Source organism: Pleuronectes platessa, chromosome 16 (genome assembly GCF_947347685.1).
Source record: "Pleuronectes platessa chromosome 16, fPlePla1.1, whole genome shotgun sequence".
In the NCBI taxonomy this organism is placed as follows: domain Eukaryota; kingdom Metazoa; phylum Chordata; class Actinopteri; order Pleuronectiformes; family Pleuronectidae; genus Pleuronectes; species Pleuronectes platessa.
Genome location: NC_070641.1, coordinates 15,100,036 through 15,117,762, shown reverse-complemented (window position 1 = coordinate 15,117,762; position 17,727 = coordinate 15,100,036). Strand labels below are relative to the sequence as shown.

The window sequence follows — 17,727 nt, the reverse complement described above, 5'->3', positions numbered from 1 at the left end:
CATTCACAATAAGAACGACACATTTATTTTCCTTTCGATCAAAGGTATAATATTGAAGTTATCGAAACCTGGAAACACAATTTCCCCACTGACAGGTGCAGTTTAGCGGAAAAGGCACAAAGCTGTGCAACATTTCAACATTACGCTTGAGGTAGTTTCTGTGTGGCCACTTTGCATCTATTTGTTTTACAGCAGTTTTAGGTCTTTTTCTGCAGATATAAGACCCGGGGTCCTCTCAGCCTTTTAATAAGTCCCTGGTCTTTAAACTATTCCACACTTGTATGCTTATTAACAAAGTTATCTATTTATTTCAAGTAGCCCGATACGCGTTTGGCTACACTTCTAGTGAAGACATGATCCACAGCTCTTATTCTAAAGTTTGCAGTCGTCATAATCCCGAGTGCACGCGAAGGCAGCGTTCCACAGAGCCTCTAGTATCCAGGGCGCGCGCAGGCCGTGCACGATTACGTCGTCATCAGTATACAGGAAGTAATGATCGCGTCTCTGCTAAACGACTCAGCGGAGGAATAAGGAGCCGAGCGGAGGAAGACGGACATGTGAGCCGAGGATCAGCATCGAACATCTGCGGTGAGTGATCCTGCTCCCTGAGATCTGTGATGGCATGCGTGTGCGTGTGTTCGTGCGTGTGTGTTAACCTCTGTGCTGCTGGCAGGGCAGGGACACCAGCTAACACACGCACACACATCCAACACACACACACCTACTCAAACATCCCACTTGAGTGTGTGTGTGTGTGTGTGTGTGTGTGTGTGTGTGTGTGTGTGTGTGTGTGTGTGTGTGTGTGTGTGTGTGTGTGTGTGTGTGTGTGTGTGTGTGTGTGTGTGTGTGTGTGCGCCTCTATGATGCTTGCAGGGCAGGGTCGCAGCTAACACACATTCAACACGTACACAATCATCCCACTTGTGTGTGTGGGTGTTAACCTATGTGATACTGGGACATCAGCTAACACAGACAAACACACACTTACCACTTGGATGTATGTGTGTGTGTGTGTGTGTGTGTGTGTGTGAAGAAGAGTGGAGCAGTAGTACTAGAGTCCCAGGGGCCATTCTGGGGTCCCCTGGGGGTCTGCAGCTAAATGACAGATACTTAAATATCTCTGGACAAAAATACATGAACACTCAGGTTGTCGATGTAACACACATCTGTTTGGAGGCCTTGATGTGCAAATGTTGCCTTAAAGCTAAATTTGAACTATTTATGGGCGTCACACACACACACACACACACACACACACACACACAGTGGCACCGTTCCATTCATTGTGGACAGCCTAACCTAAAAATCTTATCTTTAACCTTAACCATGACCAATTCACACTTTATCCCTAAACTTATAAAAGGAGCTAAGAAGTGAAGTTTGGCCTCATAAAGACCGGGCTTCGGTCCCCATGAGGTCTACTGAGCCTAACAAGGTCAGTGTTTATGCTGGAGAAAGTCCTAAAGAGGCAACACAAATAAGTAGACAGAACACACACATACACACTCACTCTCTCTCTCGTGTCTCTTTGATCTTCGTCCCTCGGGGCCCACTACCCAGATGTCCTCCTTCAGGGAGATCAAAGCAGGAACTCTCGACATTTTCACCCCTGTAAATTCTCCCTGTTAAGAACGACACGTTACTATAAGTCAGTTTTCAGTAGGATTATTGATTAGTGTAGTATCAGAGTATATCGTTTGAGATTACAATACTGTTATAAATATCTAGTGATTTAATAACTGACTGCTCTGGCCTCAATGATCTAATGAAACAGGACTTATTGATATTTATTCCTATACAGAATTATTTATGAGGTTTTAGTAGAAGCTGTTTCACCAGACTCCACAGAGAGCTGCTCCTTATCTTCTTCTGCCATCGTGTTTGTCAATGGGTTGGGCACAACATTAGAGACACCTCCCAGTGTAACGCAAACTACGGCCTCAGCAGAACACCAGTTTGTTAATGGCTAAATTAATACTTAAGTGTCAATGTGAGCTTTGTAAACGCAGCTTGTAAGACTGAAGGAGGTTTTCACAGAGCTATCTAAAGTATATTCAAAGCAAACGATTTGACTTAAGGGAATTTGCATTTTCAGTCCCACTGGTACAGAGAGTAACAAGTGCACACATTACATTCTAATAGATGCATATGAAACTATACATTTTTGGGGATTCATGCTGATAGCAATATTAGGGTGCTGAATATCAATGTGACCAATATATCTGCGGATGTATGTATTGTATATATTCGGTAATGATTCCTAAAATGTTGTTATCAAACCTGTATGAAATGTAGGCTTTATATTTTGTGAAATTGGGAGGTCGAGGCTTGATTTAAATGTTTTTTAAACTTCATTAATAACCATTTTAATCAACACAAAATAAATCAAAACCAAATAAAACAGAACTTGAATAAAGAAATTACGTTTTTAACGCAACTACGTCTCAAATTGGCCAACCAATAAGGCGGCTGGGCTCGACTGAGAATATCTGAAGTGTCTCGTTTGATGATTTCTGCATCATCACTCATCCTCCCAGCGTGTTGTTCTGGACCGAAGGCCACACAAGTTCAATCAGTTAATGTTACTAAGAGTCAGAGTGAGTGATGGTTCCTGTGGCCCGAGCGTTCAATGCTCTGCCGCCGTTATCAGGCCGATCTCTGGCCTTGGTCCAGTCAGAGCACTCTGAGGCTCATTGCGTCACAGGTTCACCCCTGATATGAAGTGATCGAGTCGTTGTAGCGGCCGCAGGTTTTCCTCTCTATTCACCCTGCAGGATTTGAAGCTTTTCCACCTTTTAAGCAGGTCAAGTTATTGTGCAAATGTTCTCCTGACCTCTGGTACCCAGCCACTCCGAGAACTTGCTTAGACGAATGTTAAACTCGCTAACCGGGTTGGCCTCCTGGCAGATTTGCCCCTTTGGACTGAATCATAATCCTCCAAGTCTAGGTAAAGTTCACCTGCTCTAGTACAAGCCCTTTTCATGTTTCCACCACGAACAATGAGCAGGACGAGCCATTAGAGCTCAGGGTTTGGTCGTGGAGGTAAATCTGAGGATGCCGGCTCCACGTTCTGGTCGGAGGAAGGGAAGAGGTAAGCCGGTTTAGTAAATTTAAAGTTTCAAATCGGACTCTAAGAAGTGTTTTAAGCTAAATAACTAAAAAGCAACTTGGTGGTGGTTTTCAGAGAAGGATGGTTTTCTTGCCAGGAGTGTGTGGGCCCTGATGTTGCTGTCATAATGGGCTGTTTTGTTTGGCTCGGGTCCCTCGCTCATGAAAGACCCTTTCACTCGCTGCTCTGCTTATAGAGAAACGCAGCCGTGTTCAGGCCCCAGTGTGTGTGTGTGACGCTCCCGAGGCCACGTTTAGAGGAATTTAGCTGCGAGCGAATGACACAGAGTTAAAGACCACAGAGCCCGACTCTGTGACCCGCAGCACAGTGACGATTTAACTTAAACGTCTCATTAGTTTTTAAACTTTATGTAGAAACATCATATAAATAAATATTCCTCCTCTCCACCTCTTTTGTACTAGAATGAAGCAATCTACTTCTGAACATTGTTTTCTTCAGCTATGTAAAATGCTGATTGTTGATTATTTTCCATTAATCATTTGATATGTTTAACATTAGACCCAATAGGAAATATAAATGAAAACATCCTTGGATATTAAGATGTATAAAATAGTTCACTTTCTTTCATATAAGATAAGGAAAAGTAGAAAATCTGATGTGAACCTTTTTATAAAGCTAGAAACTTCTCCTGCTATTAACTAATCATTGAAGCTCAGGGTATAAAGGTCTGTATTAGATAATGCCTGATTGATTTATGGGCTGTTACGAGCCTCTCACAGACAGAATCAGTGTTGATGTGAGGCAAATAGAAGTTTGTTTAGTTTATTTTCTCATTTCCACGTTCAATATGTTTGCTTGTATTAGTTTTTTTCTTTTTACTCATGGCTACTTGTAATAAAGTTTATGTTAAAACTGTAAAATATCAAGCCTCAATTATATTTCTTTGTCATAAGGGTTTGATAATGACATGGTAGGAATCACTGCAAATTTGTATGTGTTGGCATCAGAATTGTGTTACTCCTTAATATCAGCATCAGATCCCAAAAGGTTCTTCCAACCAACTTATGTTTCCATCATCGATCCATTTGATGATACATTTTTTTATTATCATTATTATTATTTAAAACATCAACAAAATATAACCACCGGCCGAAGTCAAATATTAAGTTTAAATAAAAAGGCCCCAATTATAGGGTAAAGAAAAAAACTATTCAAACAGTTTAGATGAAACTAACTAGTGAAAACATCCCTAGGATTATTAAATCGTCAATTTCTGCCAAAAGATGCATTTCCTCTGAATCTTACACACTGAACCTTTAATTTAGGACTTTAATCATGAGCTGAATATCAACATTTTAGTTTGATTACATATTCAGCTCTGTGATTTTTCAGAGCTGCTGGGCCCACATCAGCCATCTGTATTTTTATCTCAATGTATTTCCTGTTCCACCTGTTCACCATCCATTGTTGAGATTGCTCCTCCCATCCTCCACGTTGACAATCCTCTACTGAGGCCACATTATATTCACCCAACCTGACGCCGGGCCACTTCTTTCTTCTCCACATTTAGTGTTGAACCTTGCATGCGCTCCCTCGTGTGAGCGCCTACCAGGATCTATTTAGTGACGTGTAGAGTACAGCGTTAAATGAGTGATCTGCCTGCTGTCAGGAGAACAGACTTCATTCAGGTGCACACGGATGGAGAGTAGGTGAGTAAGATTGGGTTTATTATCTAGATGTGACAGATGTGGTGGTTTAAAGGAAGCTTATTTTTCAAAGACTGTTTTTCCTCAGTTCTCATGTGGAGCAGCAGGATTAAGACATATTCAGACCAAACCCGTCTGTCGAGTGACACTCACAAGGGGAAAGCGGGTGGAACAACTATTTCCTGCCAAGTGACATAGCTCATCAGTCTTCACCTCAATTGACTGTGGCTTATTCCTAATAAAAAAAGAGACTGTAACTTTTAAAAAGAAGACATAATACTTTCTTGCTTTTAGAAGTGAAACATTGTATCCATAAGGAGTCAAACCCAACCCGACTCAGTTCGGTACATGCAGGCGTTTCTTTACCTGGTGTCCACTGTATTCTTCGGTTGCTAGAATCGTGGATAATGTTTTAAATGTGTTAACAACAATAAACATTGATCATCCTGCAATTCTCATTTGAGACGAGAGCAGCTACAACAACAGTTACATAATGCAGTCTCCTTCTAGAAGAGGCTTTGAAAGGAACAAAATGTGACAATAGCCTTTTTACACAAATGGAAAAGGATTTGCTGAACTCTTCTTACTTGTAGATTTATTGTGGGACGTTTAGTATAATGGGTTTGGTCTTTCCCGGACTTTGTCCTTCACATATGAAGATTGCAGCAGGAGAGCCTGTGTAAAGTTCAGACGAGGGGTGGATGCCTTAGAGGAGCGTTAAAGAGGCAGGAAATTACGTATAAAATCTGCTGTGGAGATAATTTGTATTTCTTTACAGCACATCAACCCCGGCGTCGGCCCTTACCATCAAAAGCTCCCGAGCCTCGTCATCTTTCCAAGTTGACCTTATCTTTGACATCTCTTACGTGTTCTGCTCCTCCTTTTTATCTGGAGAAGTTTGAATCATTATTTTGTTTTGCGTCTTTCACATGTTAGAAATATCATTGACTCATCCACTCGCTCATGGTGAATTTTCCGGACATATTCCTCACTTGGGCATTCTCTGGAGATTTCCAAGGAATGCCCAAAGCAACTGACTCCAGTTCAGTGCATGTCTGAAAGAAGCTTTAGCCAAACTTTGAATGAGTGAACACCACGGAGGAGTGGAAATGACTCATCATCTCTCTTTCTCCTCTTTTCTTTAGGTCCCTCCAGGCCTCTGTCTTCCATGTCTGCTCCCTCAGGCCACACTCGACTGAAGCAGAATGAGCCGATGAACTCCTTGCGGATCTCCGTAGGAGGCCTCCCCGTTCTGAATTCTATGGCCAACGGCACGGACCCTCGTTTCCGCCTCAAGTGGAAGCCCATCGTGGCCGCTGTTTTCGCCCTCTCGTTATTCCTGCTGCTCTTCACGAACTTGAGCTCAGTGTTTGGCTCGCGTCAATTTAGTGCCGCGCACGGTGACATCCGGCAGTCCGATGGCCGTTATAATGACACCTACCCTCTCAGTCTGCCTGAGAGCACGCCGCAGGGCACCCGCTATCGCATTGGGGTCATCGCTGACCTGGACACAAACTCTCGCAGTGACAAGAAGCTGACGTGGTTCAGCTACTTGCGGCGGGGGTACCTGCTGGTGTCCGATAGTGGCGACAAGGTGGCGATCGACTGGGACGCGGACAGGGTGGTGCTGGAAAGCCACTTGTCGGAGAAAGGCAGGGGTATGGAGCTGTCTGAGCTGGTGGTGTTCAACGGGAAGCTGTACAGCGTCGACGACAGAACGGGCGTGGTCTACCACATCGACGGCGACAAGGCGGTGCCCTGGGTCATCTTACCTGACGGCGATGGCAGCGTAGCCAAAGGTCAGCATGTATGCTAACCAGTGACTTCTTACTTAACTAAAGTGTCAGGTTAGAGATTCATGACTCTTTTCAGATGTAGATGAGTTGTATGAGAGATGTCCCATTCAGATGGAAGTGCTCCACATCAAACATCAAATCACGTTGGACAATTTTAAAAGCCACATAACACAATGGAAAAAATAAAATTTAAGAATACAATTTAAAGGTTTGGCATAGAAAATGTAATAGTACAGTTTAAATTTTTTTTTAATTTATTTTTAAGGCAATGTCATCTGCATTGATTTAAAAGGCCTGAGAGTTGTACCACTGTCGCCTGATGTTCTGTGGGAGCTTGTTTCACATAATTGGTGCATAATAATAATATAGTATTTTTACTTCAGTGTATCGTGCTGTTACTTTCTCCTAATAGGGTTCAAAGCTGAGTGGCTGGCAGTGAAAGACGAGCACCTGTACGTCGGTGGCCTTGGGAAGGAGTGGACCACCACTGAGGGCGAGTTCGTCAACAACAACCCAGAATGGGTCAAAGTAATTGGCTTCAGGGGGGATGTGCAACACCAGAACTGGGTCCCCAGGTACAACTCTCTGAAGTCCGCTGCAGGGATAGAGCCTCCAGGTGAGGGTGTAAATCTGGCTTTGCGTACATTTGCTTCCATTTCTCTTTTCCATGCTTTACCCTTCACTGCATCCCTCTAAATCTCTGCAGGCTATCTCATCCACGAGTCAGCGGCGTGGAGCGACACCCTCCAGCGCTGGTTTTTCCTCCCCCGCCGCGCCAGCACGGACCGCTACGAAGAGGCGGCGGACGAGCGTCGCGCCACGAACCTTGTCCTCAGCTGCTCGCCAGATTTCAAAGACATGGTCATGGCTCGGGTGGGTCCTCTCAACCCCACTCACGGTTTCTCCTCCTTCAAGTTCGTCCCCAACACAGACGACAAGATCATTCTGGCGCTCAAGTCGGAGGAGGTCGCCGAAAAGGTGGCCACGTACATCATGGCCTTCACGGTTGACGGACACATCCTTTTACCTGAAACCAAGATTGGCGACGTGAAGTATGAAGGCTTGGAGTTCATCTAAAGGAACTCGGAAACTCGGTCTTGAGACCACTGCACTGTAGTTCTATTTCGTTTACAAGCCAGTCACTGTCGAAGTCAATGCACTCGCTGCTTCCTCATTAAGTTTGCAGAAGGCACAAGTCAGGCCCTTGGAGGACCCTCCTCAGTGCGAGGAGGAGAACACGCGGGCTGAGACTGAAGCGTGGTCCCGCCTCGGCTTCAGAGAGAGTGTCCGTCAGACCGAACAATACCAGCATTTCTCGTGGTGCATCATCTCCTTCCTCAACATTACTGTAGCCTTTCTTATAATGAATGTACTAACGATTGATTCATCAGAATGTGATTAGTATCCATTTTTATGCACATACTTTACACTCTTAAAAGGTCAAAGGTCGTTTCCCCCTTTGCTCCAGGTCAAACTGCATCACTCTGTACACACAAGACATTAATATTGTCAGGGCAAATCACTGAAAGCCTGTTTTTATTCTTCGTAAAAAAAATCGACATCATTTGAAGGATTTGAGGAAATTAGAATGATATTGTATGTCATGTGTTTTATGTCTGGCGGGTGTGCTGACTAAGTAAATTCTTGATTCCTCTTTTCTGAGTTCTTGTTATATATATCATTATTCGGATCCTCTTTACTATGAGACTGGATAAACAAAGACCAGTGTTCGGTTTTGTTTGGGCAAAAAACTGTTTTGCAACAGCCTGTTTTTTTTTGGGGGGGAACGAAACTTAGGGAAAGCAGCAGAATTGGAGAAGTGAAGCTTTAACCCCTCCTTGTTTTTAGAAGGACATAAAGATGTGATGCTTGTAACACACATGTTAAACAAGACAGCTGAGGAGAAAAGAGAAGAAGAAGAAGAAGAAGAAAAATAAGGTAATGTGGCTTTTTAATATCCAAGGGGTTTTCTTCTAAGCATCATTCCAGGGTGTCACAATGAGGAGAACCGTGATATTTAAAAAAATCTGTATGTTAATAATGCACTTATTATGATATCAGATAAATAGTTGAATTTGATGAGTAGCATTTTCATTATTATCTTATTTAATTTGCTATACAACCTGACCTCAACTGAGACAAAGGGGAGATATATATAGTGGCTGATCGGGCCATTCAAACACAACAAGGGGGGGGGGGTGGGGGGTGGTAGATTAAGAAATATTAACATTTAAACAAACTACAGCAACCACAAAACAAGCTGGTCTAATTCTATCTAATATTAACTGATGAGCTATAATTAAACATCGATATCAAAATCGAGTCAAAAGATTAACAGCCAAAAATCTACAAAACCAACCAATGTCCCTCCCAGTGATTATGAGGGAGGTGGTGCAGTCCAATTGGAAATGAAGACTGTTGAAGCCTGTCTGCTGCAGCTGGACCTGCTGTTGATGGCCGCGCCAGACGACTCCGCAAGGAACCGATAACTGCTAATAAATCTTATGTGTCCTGTTATTTATTTTTTTACATGTGTGTATGTACATTTTAGGAGTGTGTGAAAAGAAAAACTAAACTAAGCAAATTAAAGGGAAGAAAGAAAGGTTACCACCATATTGCCTAGGTACAGTGTGTGGCTGCTGGTGCGGCCATCACAATTATGTTTTTTATATATAAATATATTCATAATTAATTTGCCATGATAACTGAAGGGAAATATGACATTGTGAAAGCCTTACTTCAGTTCAGCCATTTTCAACCATACTTGATGTTTAATTTGATGAATACAACCATGGCTTCTTTTAAAGCATTAAATGCATTAAACCATGTGCAAAGAATCCCCAAAACTCATGATATACTCCCTGCACTACATTACCATTAAACAGAATAATAATTTGAAAAATCTTAGGGTCAGAAACGAGAGCATAACTCTCACGCTGACCTTTCTGTCGTCTATCAGAGTTCTGCAGTGGTGAGTAGAAATGCTGACGCTTCGAAACTTATGCACTCTGGGGATTCTGCTACTTCTTCATGTCCCTGGAAATGCGAACCGATTCAACCTGTTCCGTGAGTCACCTCATACACTTCATCATCGTTATTATTAAACTTAGTTAATGATGGAAAAAGGCTAACACTGATTATATTCTGCAAGGGCACCATTAAGCTACACATTTTGATCTTGCTAATTTGACACCTCGGGGCCTTGGTGAATATGACCTGTGTTTGCACACACAGTGAGGAGGCCGGAGCAGCAGGAAGGGGACCTGAGACTGTTTGGCTCTCAGAGCGTTTCAGAGGGACGCGTGGAGGTCTACCATGAAGGCAAATGGGGAACAGTGTGTGACGACGGCTGGGACATGGCTGAGGCCCAGGTGGTGTGTCGTCAGCTCCAATTCTCCGGGGCGAAGTCTGTTGTCATCGGCAAGGACTATGGACAAGGTGCCCTCTACTTCTATTCATCCCCCAGCAGAGGGCAGTGAAATTGTTGTTATGAGTGAGGAATTGTGGTTTCAGGCCCTCTGTATGTGCTGTTTGTTGCCATAACGAGTAACAAATGGATTCTCTTTGATTTCACCTGGCACAGTGTCTGGACCCATCTGGCTGGATGATATTAACTGTAAAGGAACAGAGAATCATCTGTTTACTTGTGGATTCAAAGGCTGGGGAGTAACTGACTGCACCCACAAAGAGGATGTTGGAATAATTTGTGAGACAGAAAGTAGGTAGTGAAACTTCGACAGCACTGATTCAGCAAAAGTAGATACTGTCTGATCTAAGTTCTTTTATGTTCCTCTTTAAATTAAATCTTCATCCCATTTGTGATTCCAGGCTCTAATTCCACCACCGGTGATTCTAGACACCTGCTGGACCACAGTTTCAATCTGTCTGGTGACCTCGGAAAATTGTTTGACAGCCAAAACGGCTGTGACTTCCTGATCCTGGTCAACAGTCCCACTGGAAACAGACGGGAGGACGGTACTCTGGAAACGGTGGAAACAACAATCCATGCACACAAAATAATCCTCTCGCAATTCCCTCTCTTTAATGCTTCAGAGGACATTTCTAACATCACTGTCGATGTCAGCCAACCCTGCGATCCCTATTTCTCCTCCTTCATTAGGTATACTGAAACTAAGAGGATTTGTTTTGCCTCAACATTCAGACGTCCTTCCAAAAATTGAATAAATGTTCTATACTTTTCCTCTCAATAGGTACATTTACACCCGCAAGATAGAAGTGACCTTGCCCTCTGTGCAGTGCTTCCACTGGATGGCCTCTAGATTTGGGATGAAGGAGCTGATGGAGGCCATGGGCCGGCTGTTCTCGAAAGTCCTTCCAGAGGACCCTCTGTTTCACACTCAGGTGTCCATATACAAATATGCCCAGGAGACCGAGGACCTGGTTCTTCAGGAGAACTGTGTCCAGTACCTGGCCTGGAACTATGAAAACCTGACGAGATCTCCAGCCTGGGCCCACCTGCCCGTGGAGCTCATTGGATCAATCCTAGTCCGCTCAGACCTGGTGGTTCCAGATGAGTATTTTCTTCTCCAGACGATAGAGAGCTGGATCAAAGAGAATACCAACTCCATCAGTTTGGAGACCCAGGCTGACCTCTTGAATCGCGTTCGTTTCCCCATGATCCCTGCGGAGAAACTCTATGAGCTTGAGGCCAACTCTTCTCTTTACGGCACTCATACGAGACTGTATCGTGACAACATGTTGAAAGCATTTCAGTTTAACATTCTCCTCTTCAGCAAACTTCTGTCCAACCCACAGTTCAACGGAGACGATGATGACTTCAAGCCTAGGCTCTACACTGCCAGTCCATGGAGCGTGTCTCTTGGCTCTGCCCCTGGTCAGTCCAAAAGCAGGTGGTTGAACACACCTCTGCACAACAGCCTGATCTTTAAGGACAACAGGATTCAATGGGAGGCGATTTTCTTCACCAATCGACATGAATGCTCAAACCGAGGGCTCAACTGCAAGTCGCTCCCTATGATGAGGCTGTATCCACAGAGCAACTACGACCGCAGCAAAATCCTCTTTCGAAACCAGCTGCTGCTGATGTGCGAAGGCAAGTACATCTGTCAGGTGCAGGACTTCAAGCTCAACCTGGCCTATCTCGGTGGAAACAGTACGCTTGCCTACCCGTGTCCCGATGACAAGCTCACCTACCTCTTTGTAGTGAGACCGGAATATGTCGCCACCTGATCAGGTTGTTATTCTACAGATTGCAATCGGCTACTTATCGCGTATCAGCTAATCACCGTCTACATCCGTGTATCTGAGTGTGTTTTCCCAAATCTACAAATGTATTAATTCATCAATCATTTCCTTGCCTGCTTCTTTTTTTAAATTCTGAAATAAATAATACATTACAGTGTTTGTGTCCCTGTGTTGGTACTTTCCTTTTCTGAGACCCAGTGTAACCAGATGAGATGGATAAGATGACAAGTGGGGCCAAGTTCAATTAATGCTCAGACAAATGTTTAGCTTTTGTGCACCGGACATACACTGAGTGTGTGAGTTCAAGGGGGGCTAAGCTAACAATGAATATATATTAGTGCGCCAGAGGATTATTGTTATCCTAAATGTCATGCTAATATTAGCTTAATTTAAGTTAGGTAGCTTTGTAAAAAAAGTCTGCTAACAAAACTACTAATCAGCGTGACTATATGTAACAATACTCAACTTAGGTATTATTAATACTTTTAAATTCACATCATTGCAAGGGGTATTTTGTGGGGTATATCTTTGCTGTTCCCAGAAACTTTATGAAACCTCCCAAATACATCAAATTATCATTGTTCAGTGTTTTGAACTGCTTCAACCAATGTGGTATGATGATAATAAGATTAATGAGCTTTAAAGACAGATTTTGATTCAACAGTGATTCAAATTCATTTGTTGAACCATTGTTTTCAGTAACATTACACAAATACTTGTGAACAGATTATGATATGAACTTAGTGGAAGGGTGCAGAATGGGTCAGAGAAAACTCATTAAATGTGGGTGTGGATACAGGATTTGTTTCCCCCAGCATTTTCCCCATTTTCCCAAGAAATCATTCATGGATGTCGATGGAAAAAAATTCTGGCATATGTAGAGGACCGGTAGCAATAACAAATTTTGATACAGCTTCATTTAATTTAAAACGACTGTTGGGCAATGGCAGAGGTATGTGCTCCACTCAGTTCCATTCTACTTTTTGGGTGTAATAGTTAAAAGTCACATTTGTATCATATTTATCAACCCTTTCCTGCAGCAGTATGTGAAAACAAACTACCTTCAAACATGTGGGTTTGATTCAACATCAGATAAGAGACTGGATTTGAAAGTGTTTGTGGTTACGGGGGAGTTGATTAAGGATATGATGACCGTTTCCTTTTCGGGAATCGTCGTTTCTCCCCAGGGCTTTTCTGTTTTCACTCCACACCAGACTACTGTTCTCAAATCCTCCTGCATTTCTGCGTCACACGGTCTCGCTCTGATAACATGCAGGCCTGGGCAGGTGGGCTGAACCACCACATACAACACACGGTGACTCACGAGTTCCCGAGAAACGTATCCGTCGGTGACCGCACCAAAACATGACGTGGTAGGAGGTGATTGATTATTTGTAAAGAAGACGTGATCTAGGAGTATATTTAAATATGACTCCTCTGAGATACACTCACGGTTGGGCTGTGATTCGATTGTAAACAGAGAGATAGTGGCGTCTTTTCATTCACACGTAATCGCATGTCAGACGGTGAGCTCAATGTAAACTCATGTGTTCATGAGAAGGGAAAGTTTAAATATTTCCTCACAGGATAGACTGGTTTTGTAAGTGACTGGCTGTGTCATCCTTGTTGTGTCATTTGACCTTTAGAACAATCAACCACAAAGTCACAACAGAATTTAGAAATTTTACTTTGTGGTTTTAAGACCTACAATTTAGGCAAACCCATTTAACCCATTGAACTCTGATTTATCTGTTGAAATACTCCAGTTTCCCCTTATGTTAGAAGAAACTGTGTTGTAATAAGAAAATAAAATAGGAACAGAAGTAAAGGTCCAGTGTCTAAGATGTAGGTAAATGGAGCTATCTGCAGAAATTGAAGATAAGATAATCCTAGTAATGTTTTTACTCATGTGTGATTATCTGAATTGAATGAATTATTGTCTGTTTTTTTTACCCCTGAATGGGCGCTTTATATTTAAATACTTTATTTTCACATCAGGAGTGGGTCCTCTCTGCGAAGGCCACCATGTTTTTTAACAGTAGCCCAAACTGGACAAACTAAACACCTTTTGAGTTTTTATGACAACTGAATGCTACCACAGATTCTCCATCATGTTTGGAGAGGGAGGGTGAGGTTAGAGGGTGTTCAGATGCAAAATGCAACTCCACCACTAGATGTCACTAAATTCTACACACTGAACCTTTTAGCTTTGACTTTGTTCATAGTAAAAGGGAACTGCCTATGTGTTAAGGGGGCATGCAGGGGTTGTGTATGGTGAAGTATGGAGAAGTAGTTCATTCTTGAGAAATGGATTCTTCAGTTTGATTAGTTGCCACATCACACATTGAAACGAAAACTCACAAATGTTTTTTGCCTCCTTGTATAGTAATCTATCTATCTAACATCTATCAGTGCATAGTCTTTATTTGACAACCTAAATAGTATTATCGTCTTGCGGTTTTATGCCGCTGCCAACCAGCACCCCCTTTAGTCTCATACCCACATATCCTCAGACACGTATGAGGTCACCGTGACCTTGACCTTTGACCACAAAAATCGAGTGAATATTTGTACCAAATAAACCAATATTTGTACATTTCAGGCTGTTCCTGAGATGTTGAGTTCACAAGACCAAAAACGTGTTTTGTTAGGTCACTGTGGCCATGACCTTTGACATTCGTCCTAATCATCATTGTCTTGATCATAATCGTGATCAGTCTTTGGTGACAGTACAGTAGAGTTGCTCAAGAGTCTGCGGGGTTGAAAAGGTTAAAGATGTGCACACCACCACTTCGCTGTTTAAATTGTTAGTCATTTCAGCTGCATCCTCAGACGTCCTTGTCATGGAGCATCCCGGTATCGTGGAGGAAAATTACTTGGAAAGTATGTGTTACATTTTAAGGGAAACCCAACAGCAGTGACACCAGACTGTGGAGACTTGTCACCGTCTGACCCCAAAAAGTCCTGTTTCAGTAGCTTCCCCAACTTTATGCAATCTGATGATATTATTTTTCCATTCATCTGAAATGTGCTATTTGCCTTACTTACAGTGATCATCCAGTACAGCCCCTCACTCTCCATCACGTTCTCTTGTCTGCCCAATTTCACTTATTTCAACCTGAGCAGTTGAAGCAGACTCTACTGTCACTGCTTCCTCATGTGTAAAATAATCTCTAACTGTGTACTGAGATTTCTTTGGAAATCTGCAAACACAAATTAAATGTTACTTGCCAACTCGCACCTACAAGCTACAGCATGGCAGCATGGGCACCAGGCACTTTCATTGACACTGACTTTGTTTAATTCGTTTTTATGTAGAGGTGTTGACAAAGGCTCTGCTCCGATTTCATCATTTCATCATAATGGTTGTTACTGGCATCGTTAGAAATGTCAGAGGGATTTCAATTACTTCCAGAGCACAATCCAGAAATTCTGGTTTTACTTGGAGCAATGGTAAGACCTCATTACTTTCTCTTCCGAGCAGATGTTTCCCTCCTCCTCACTGTCCCACCTTATGAGAATTCGGTAATGCTGATTCACATGGTGAACAATAAGATTCGAATAGGCCCCTTCTGATGAATGGAAAATGTTGGGAATTACCACTGGGCTGTGGCCGGGTCTCATCAAAACAAAGATGGTAGAGAGTAGGAGGGGCAGCGGGGGTGGAGGGTGCAGCAGGGGGAATGGATAGTTGAAGCACTGCGTGGTGGTGGTCAGGTCAAAAGGGATGTGCGGAGGCAACAGGGCCGAGGGGGTGGGAGTCGGAGGATGTGGGTCACTGCCACAGCACCCACCAGTTCCCACAATGAGACCCTCTTTTTCTGCCTTACCGGGCACTTCTTTTTAGGAGTATTCCTGGCCTTGCAAGTCTGTAATTTAGGGAATAGAGGTTCGGGCCATTCCTAAGCCCCTTTTGCCGTTTGTAGTGGGTAATGTACACAGGGGGGGCTGCTTACATTGCACTTCATTGACAATTCCGCCCACGTTCAACAAATCAAAACCATATGTTGATACAATAATCCCAGATTTTAACCGGCGAGAAAAAGCCTGTTCTAGGTAGAGCTGTAGCGTTGGAAATAGCTCAGAACGGTCGCGCTGTGAGGTCATTTGCAATGTGGCTGGGATTCTGGGACACGGCAGAGATCTGAGCAGAGCCAACCACATCATTCGGCATCTCGGTGCAAAGGAAGCGGAGTGTTTGGACAGGGAGCGGCAGGTTTAGCCCAGAAGAAGGCGTCCGCTGTTCCTCTCATGCTTCTGGTAAACGGCAGAGAGAAACGGAAGTAAATTTCCAGCCATTCCGTCTTGGATGTGTCACTTCCTTTCATGTGTCCTAACTTCTGTTGCACACACGACATCTGCGCTGATGTTCGTGTTTGCGTTTCACTTTTGTGTCTGGTAAATTCCGCTTTCCACTTACGAGTCATTCGGGCTTGCAAAATTACTAGCGATGTGGAAATTCTCCTTATCTAACATGGCGCCGGTCTCCCTCTAAAAGACAACTATGAACGAATGTCCAAATTTCCCCTCAGCGAGAAGACGCAGGGGCACTTGAGTCACCCCAGATATGACTTTAACTTGGGTGTCCCAGTTTCCTCCCTGCTCCCTCTTACACAGACATCAGAGACCTGTGGAAAAGCAAACAGGCGAAAAATGCTCAACTATGGAAAAGAGAGAAAATATTTGCCACATTGGCCAGAAGACCAACTGTCGGTGGCCAAATATGATGTCAGGGAGCGAATGCAGATACAGTCCTCTCTCTCTCTCTGTCTCTCTTTCTTCCTTTCTGTCTTCACTATCCATCAACAGCTCTAATCATCAAACACACCATGCCCTCACTGTGATCTCCCCATGTCGGAGCCAGAACCAACACGGGAGTCCACAAACCCAGAGCTCTGGAGATCCACAGCTTCCTGAGGTGTAGCTCCAGTGGTGAACATTCCGACTGAGCAACTACCTATTTGACGCAGGAGCGAGGGATGAGAAATCACTGAGGAATTCGACTATAGCATAATGTTTCTTTCACAGACAGGGTGGAGGGGTCAGGGTAGCTTACACCGGGGGAAATGCCGCCAGATTGGATCCATTAAGTTTTGAGGGGATGATGTCACCTCTCTCCTCTGCGCCACTCCTCCTCCACTCATCCTTCATGCCTCCTTACGGATACTGCGATTAGTGGATCAGATGGAGGTCAGACCAGAGCAGAACACCTTCACAGATAATTATAATGATTACTGGGGTGCGGTTGTAAGGGGGCCAGTGCCGCCTTTGGTTTTTGGACTAATTAAACAACCAAGACATAACATGGTGCTGGTAAAAGGCAGGTTTTGTTTGGACAGAGCCAGGCTAGCTGTTTCAAGTTTTAAGGATTAAGCTAAACTAACCGACTGACAACTGGAGATTCACATTTTGTCATCTGCTTATCTTCTCAGGAGCATATTTCCCAAAATGTCAAACAACATCAATAATCTTACTGCAGATGTTCAGGGATTGTAGAAACCCTATTCCCCCTTTTGACTTTGACTGTCTGTCTTTGTCACAAACTGAACTGAGTCATATTCAGGCTCCTGAGAGGACCCATTTAGCGATTTTCCGTGAATAGTTAAGCTGGCACGGCAAAAACACAAACAAAACAAAACTTGTTTGCTGATTTCGTGAGACACAAATGTACTCGCAAAGATAATTAGACGAGGACATTCCTGAGATAATCTGTTAAGGGTTATGGTTGGATAGGTTTCAAATGTTTCAATATTCAATTTGTAATGAAAATACACTATTTATCACATAAATAATTCCCTCTCTGTATTTTTCCGTTGTATAATATATGTCCAGTTTTCTCTTTTATACTAATAAAACCAGTGTTAACTATATTAAAATCTACATTTCAAGAAGAACTGAATGACATTCTGTAACTTTAATCCCTATCTTT

The 17,727-nt window shown here is 43.2% G+C and overlaps 2 protein-coding genes across 7 annotated transcripts; both read left to right on the top strand.

Annotated features, from left to right (window-relative positions):
* Positions 1 to 474: 474 nt before the first annotated feature.
* On the top strand, positions 475 to 8,234 carry cant1a (calcium activated nucleotidase 1a). 4 transcript variants are annotated; one of them, XM_053442621.1, is made up of 5 exons: positions 476 to 588; positions 4,641 to 4,779; positions 5,922 to 6,575; positions 6,985 to 7,188; positions 7,279 to 8,234. In XM_053442621.1, the coding sequence occupies exons 3-5, from the start codon at positions 5,945 to 5,947 to the stop codon at positions 7,647 to 7,649; spliced, it is 1,206 nt and encodes a 401-aa protein (XP_053298596.1). In that variant the 5' UTR covers positions 476 to 588; positions 4,641 to 4,779; positions 5,922 to 5,944; the 3' UTR covers positions 7,650 to 8,234. The 4 variants fall into 4 exon arrangements, with proteins under 4 accessions (XP_053298594.1, XP_053298596.1, XP_053298595.1 ...); XM_053442620.1 differs by lacking the exon at positions 476 to 588 and adding an exon at positions 663 to 3,091; XM_053442619.1 differs by lacking the exon at positions 4,641 to 4,779 and having other exon boundaries at positions 475 to 588.
* A 45-nt stretch (positions 8,235 to 8,279) lies between these two features.
* Positions 8,280 to 11,955, top strand: LOC128458024 (galectin-3-binding protein A). 3 transcript variants are annotated; one of them, XM_053442617.1, is made up of 6 exons: positions 8,280 to 8,493; positions 9,533 to 9,638; positions 9,807 to 10,010; positions 10,156 to 10,290; positions 10,401 to 10,692; positions 10,784 to 11,955. In XM_053442617.1, exons 2-6 carry the CDS (start codon positions 9,554 to 9,556, stop codon positions 11,781 to 11,783), a joined length of 1,716 nt encoding a protein of 571 aa, XP_053298592.1. In that variant the 5' UTR covers positions 8,280 to 8,493; positions 9,533 to 9,553; the 3' UTR covers positions 11,784 to 11,955. The 3 variants fall into 3 exon arrangements, with proteins under 3 accessions (XP_053298592.1, XP_053298591.1, XP_053298590.1); XM_053442616.1 differs by having other exon boundaries at positions 8,280 to 8,502; XM_053442615.1 differs by having other exon boundaries at positions 8,331 to 8,510; positions 9,532 to 9,638.
* The last annotated feature ends 5,772 nt before the right edge of the window (positions 11,956 to 17,727 follow it).

Excerpts from the sequence above, each read along its gene's own strand:
- LOC128458024 (XM_053442617.1), top strand. The coding sequence starts at position 9,554 with ATGCTGACGCTTCGAAACTTATGCACTCTGGGGATTCTGCTACTTCTT. Across the intron at positions 10,291-10,400 it reads AATAATTTGTGAGACAGAAA|GCTCTAATTCCACCACCGGT; the intron begins GTAGGTAGTGAA and ends TTGTGATTCCAG. Across the intron at positions 10,693-10,783 it reads TATTTCTCCTCCTTCATTAG|GTACATTTACACCCGCAAGA; the intron begins GTATACTGAAAC and ends TCCTCTCAATAG.
- cant1a (XM_053442618.1), top strand. The coding sequence starts at position 3,055 with ATGCCGGCTCCACGTTCTGGTCGGAGGAAGGGAAGAG. Across the intron at positions 3,092-5,921 it reads TGGTCGGAGGAAGGGAAGAG|GTCCCTCCAGGCCTCTGTCT; the intron begins GTAAGCCGGTTT and ends TCTTTTCTTTAG. Across the intron at positions 7,189-7,278 it reads TGCAGGGATAGAGCCTCCAG|GCTATCTCATCCACGAGTCA; the intron begins GTGAGGGTGTAA and ends AAATCTCTGCAG.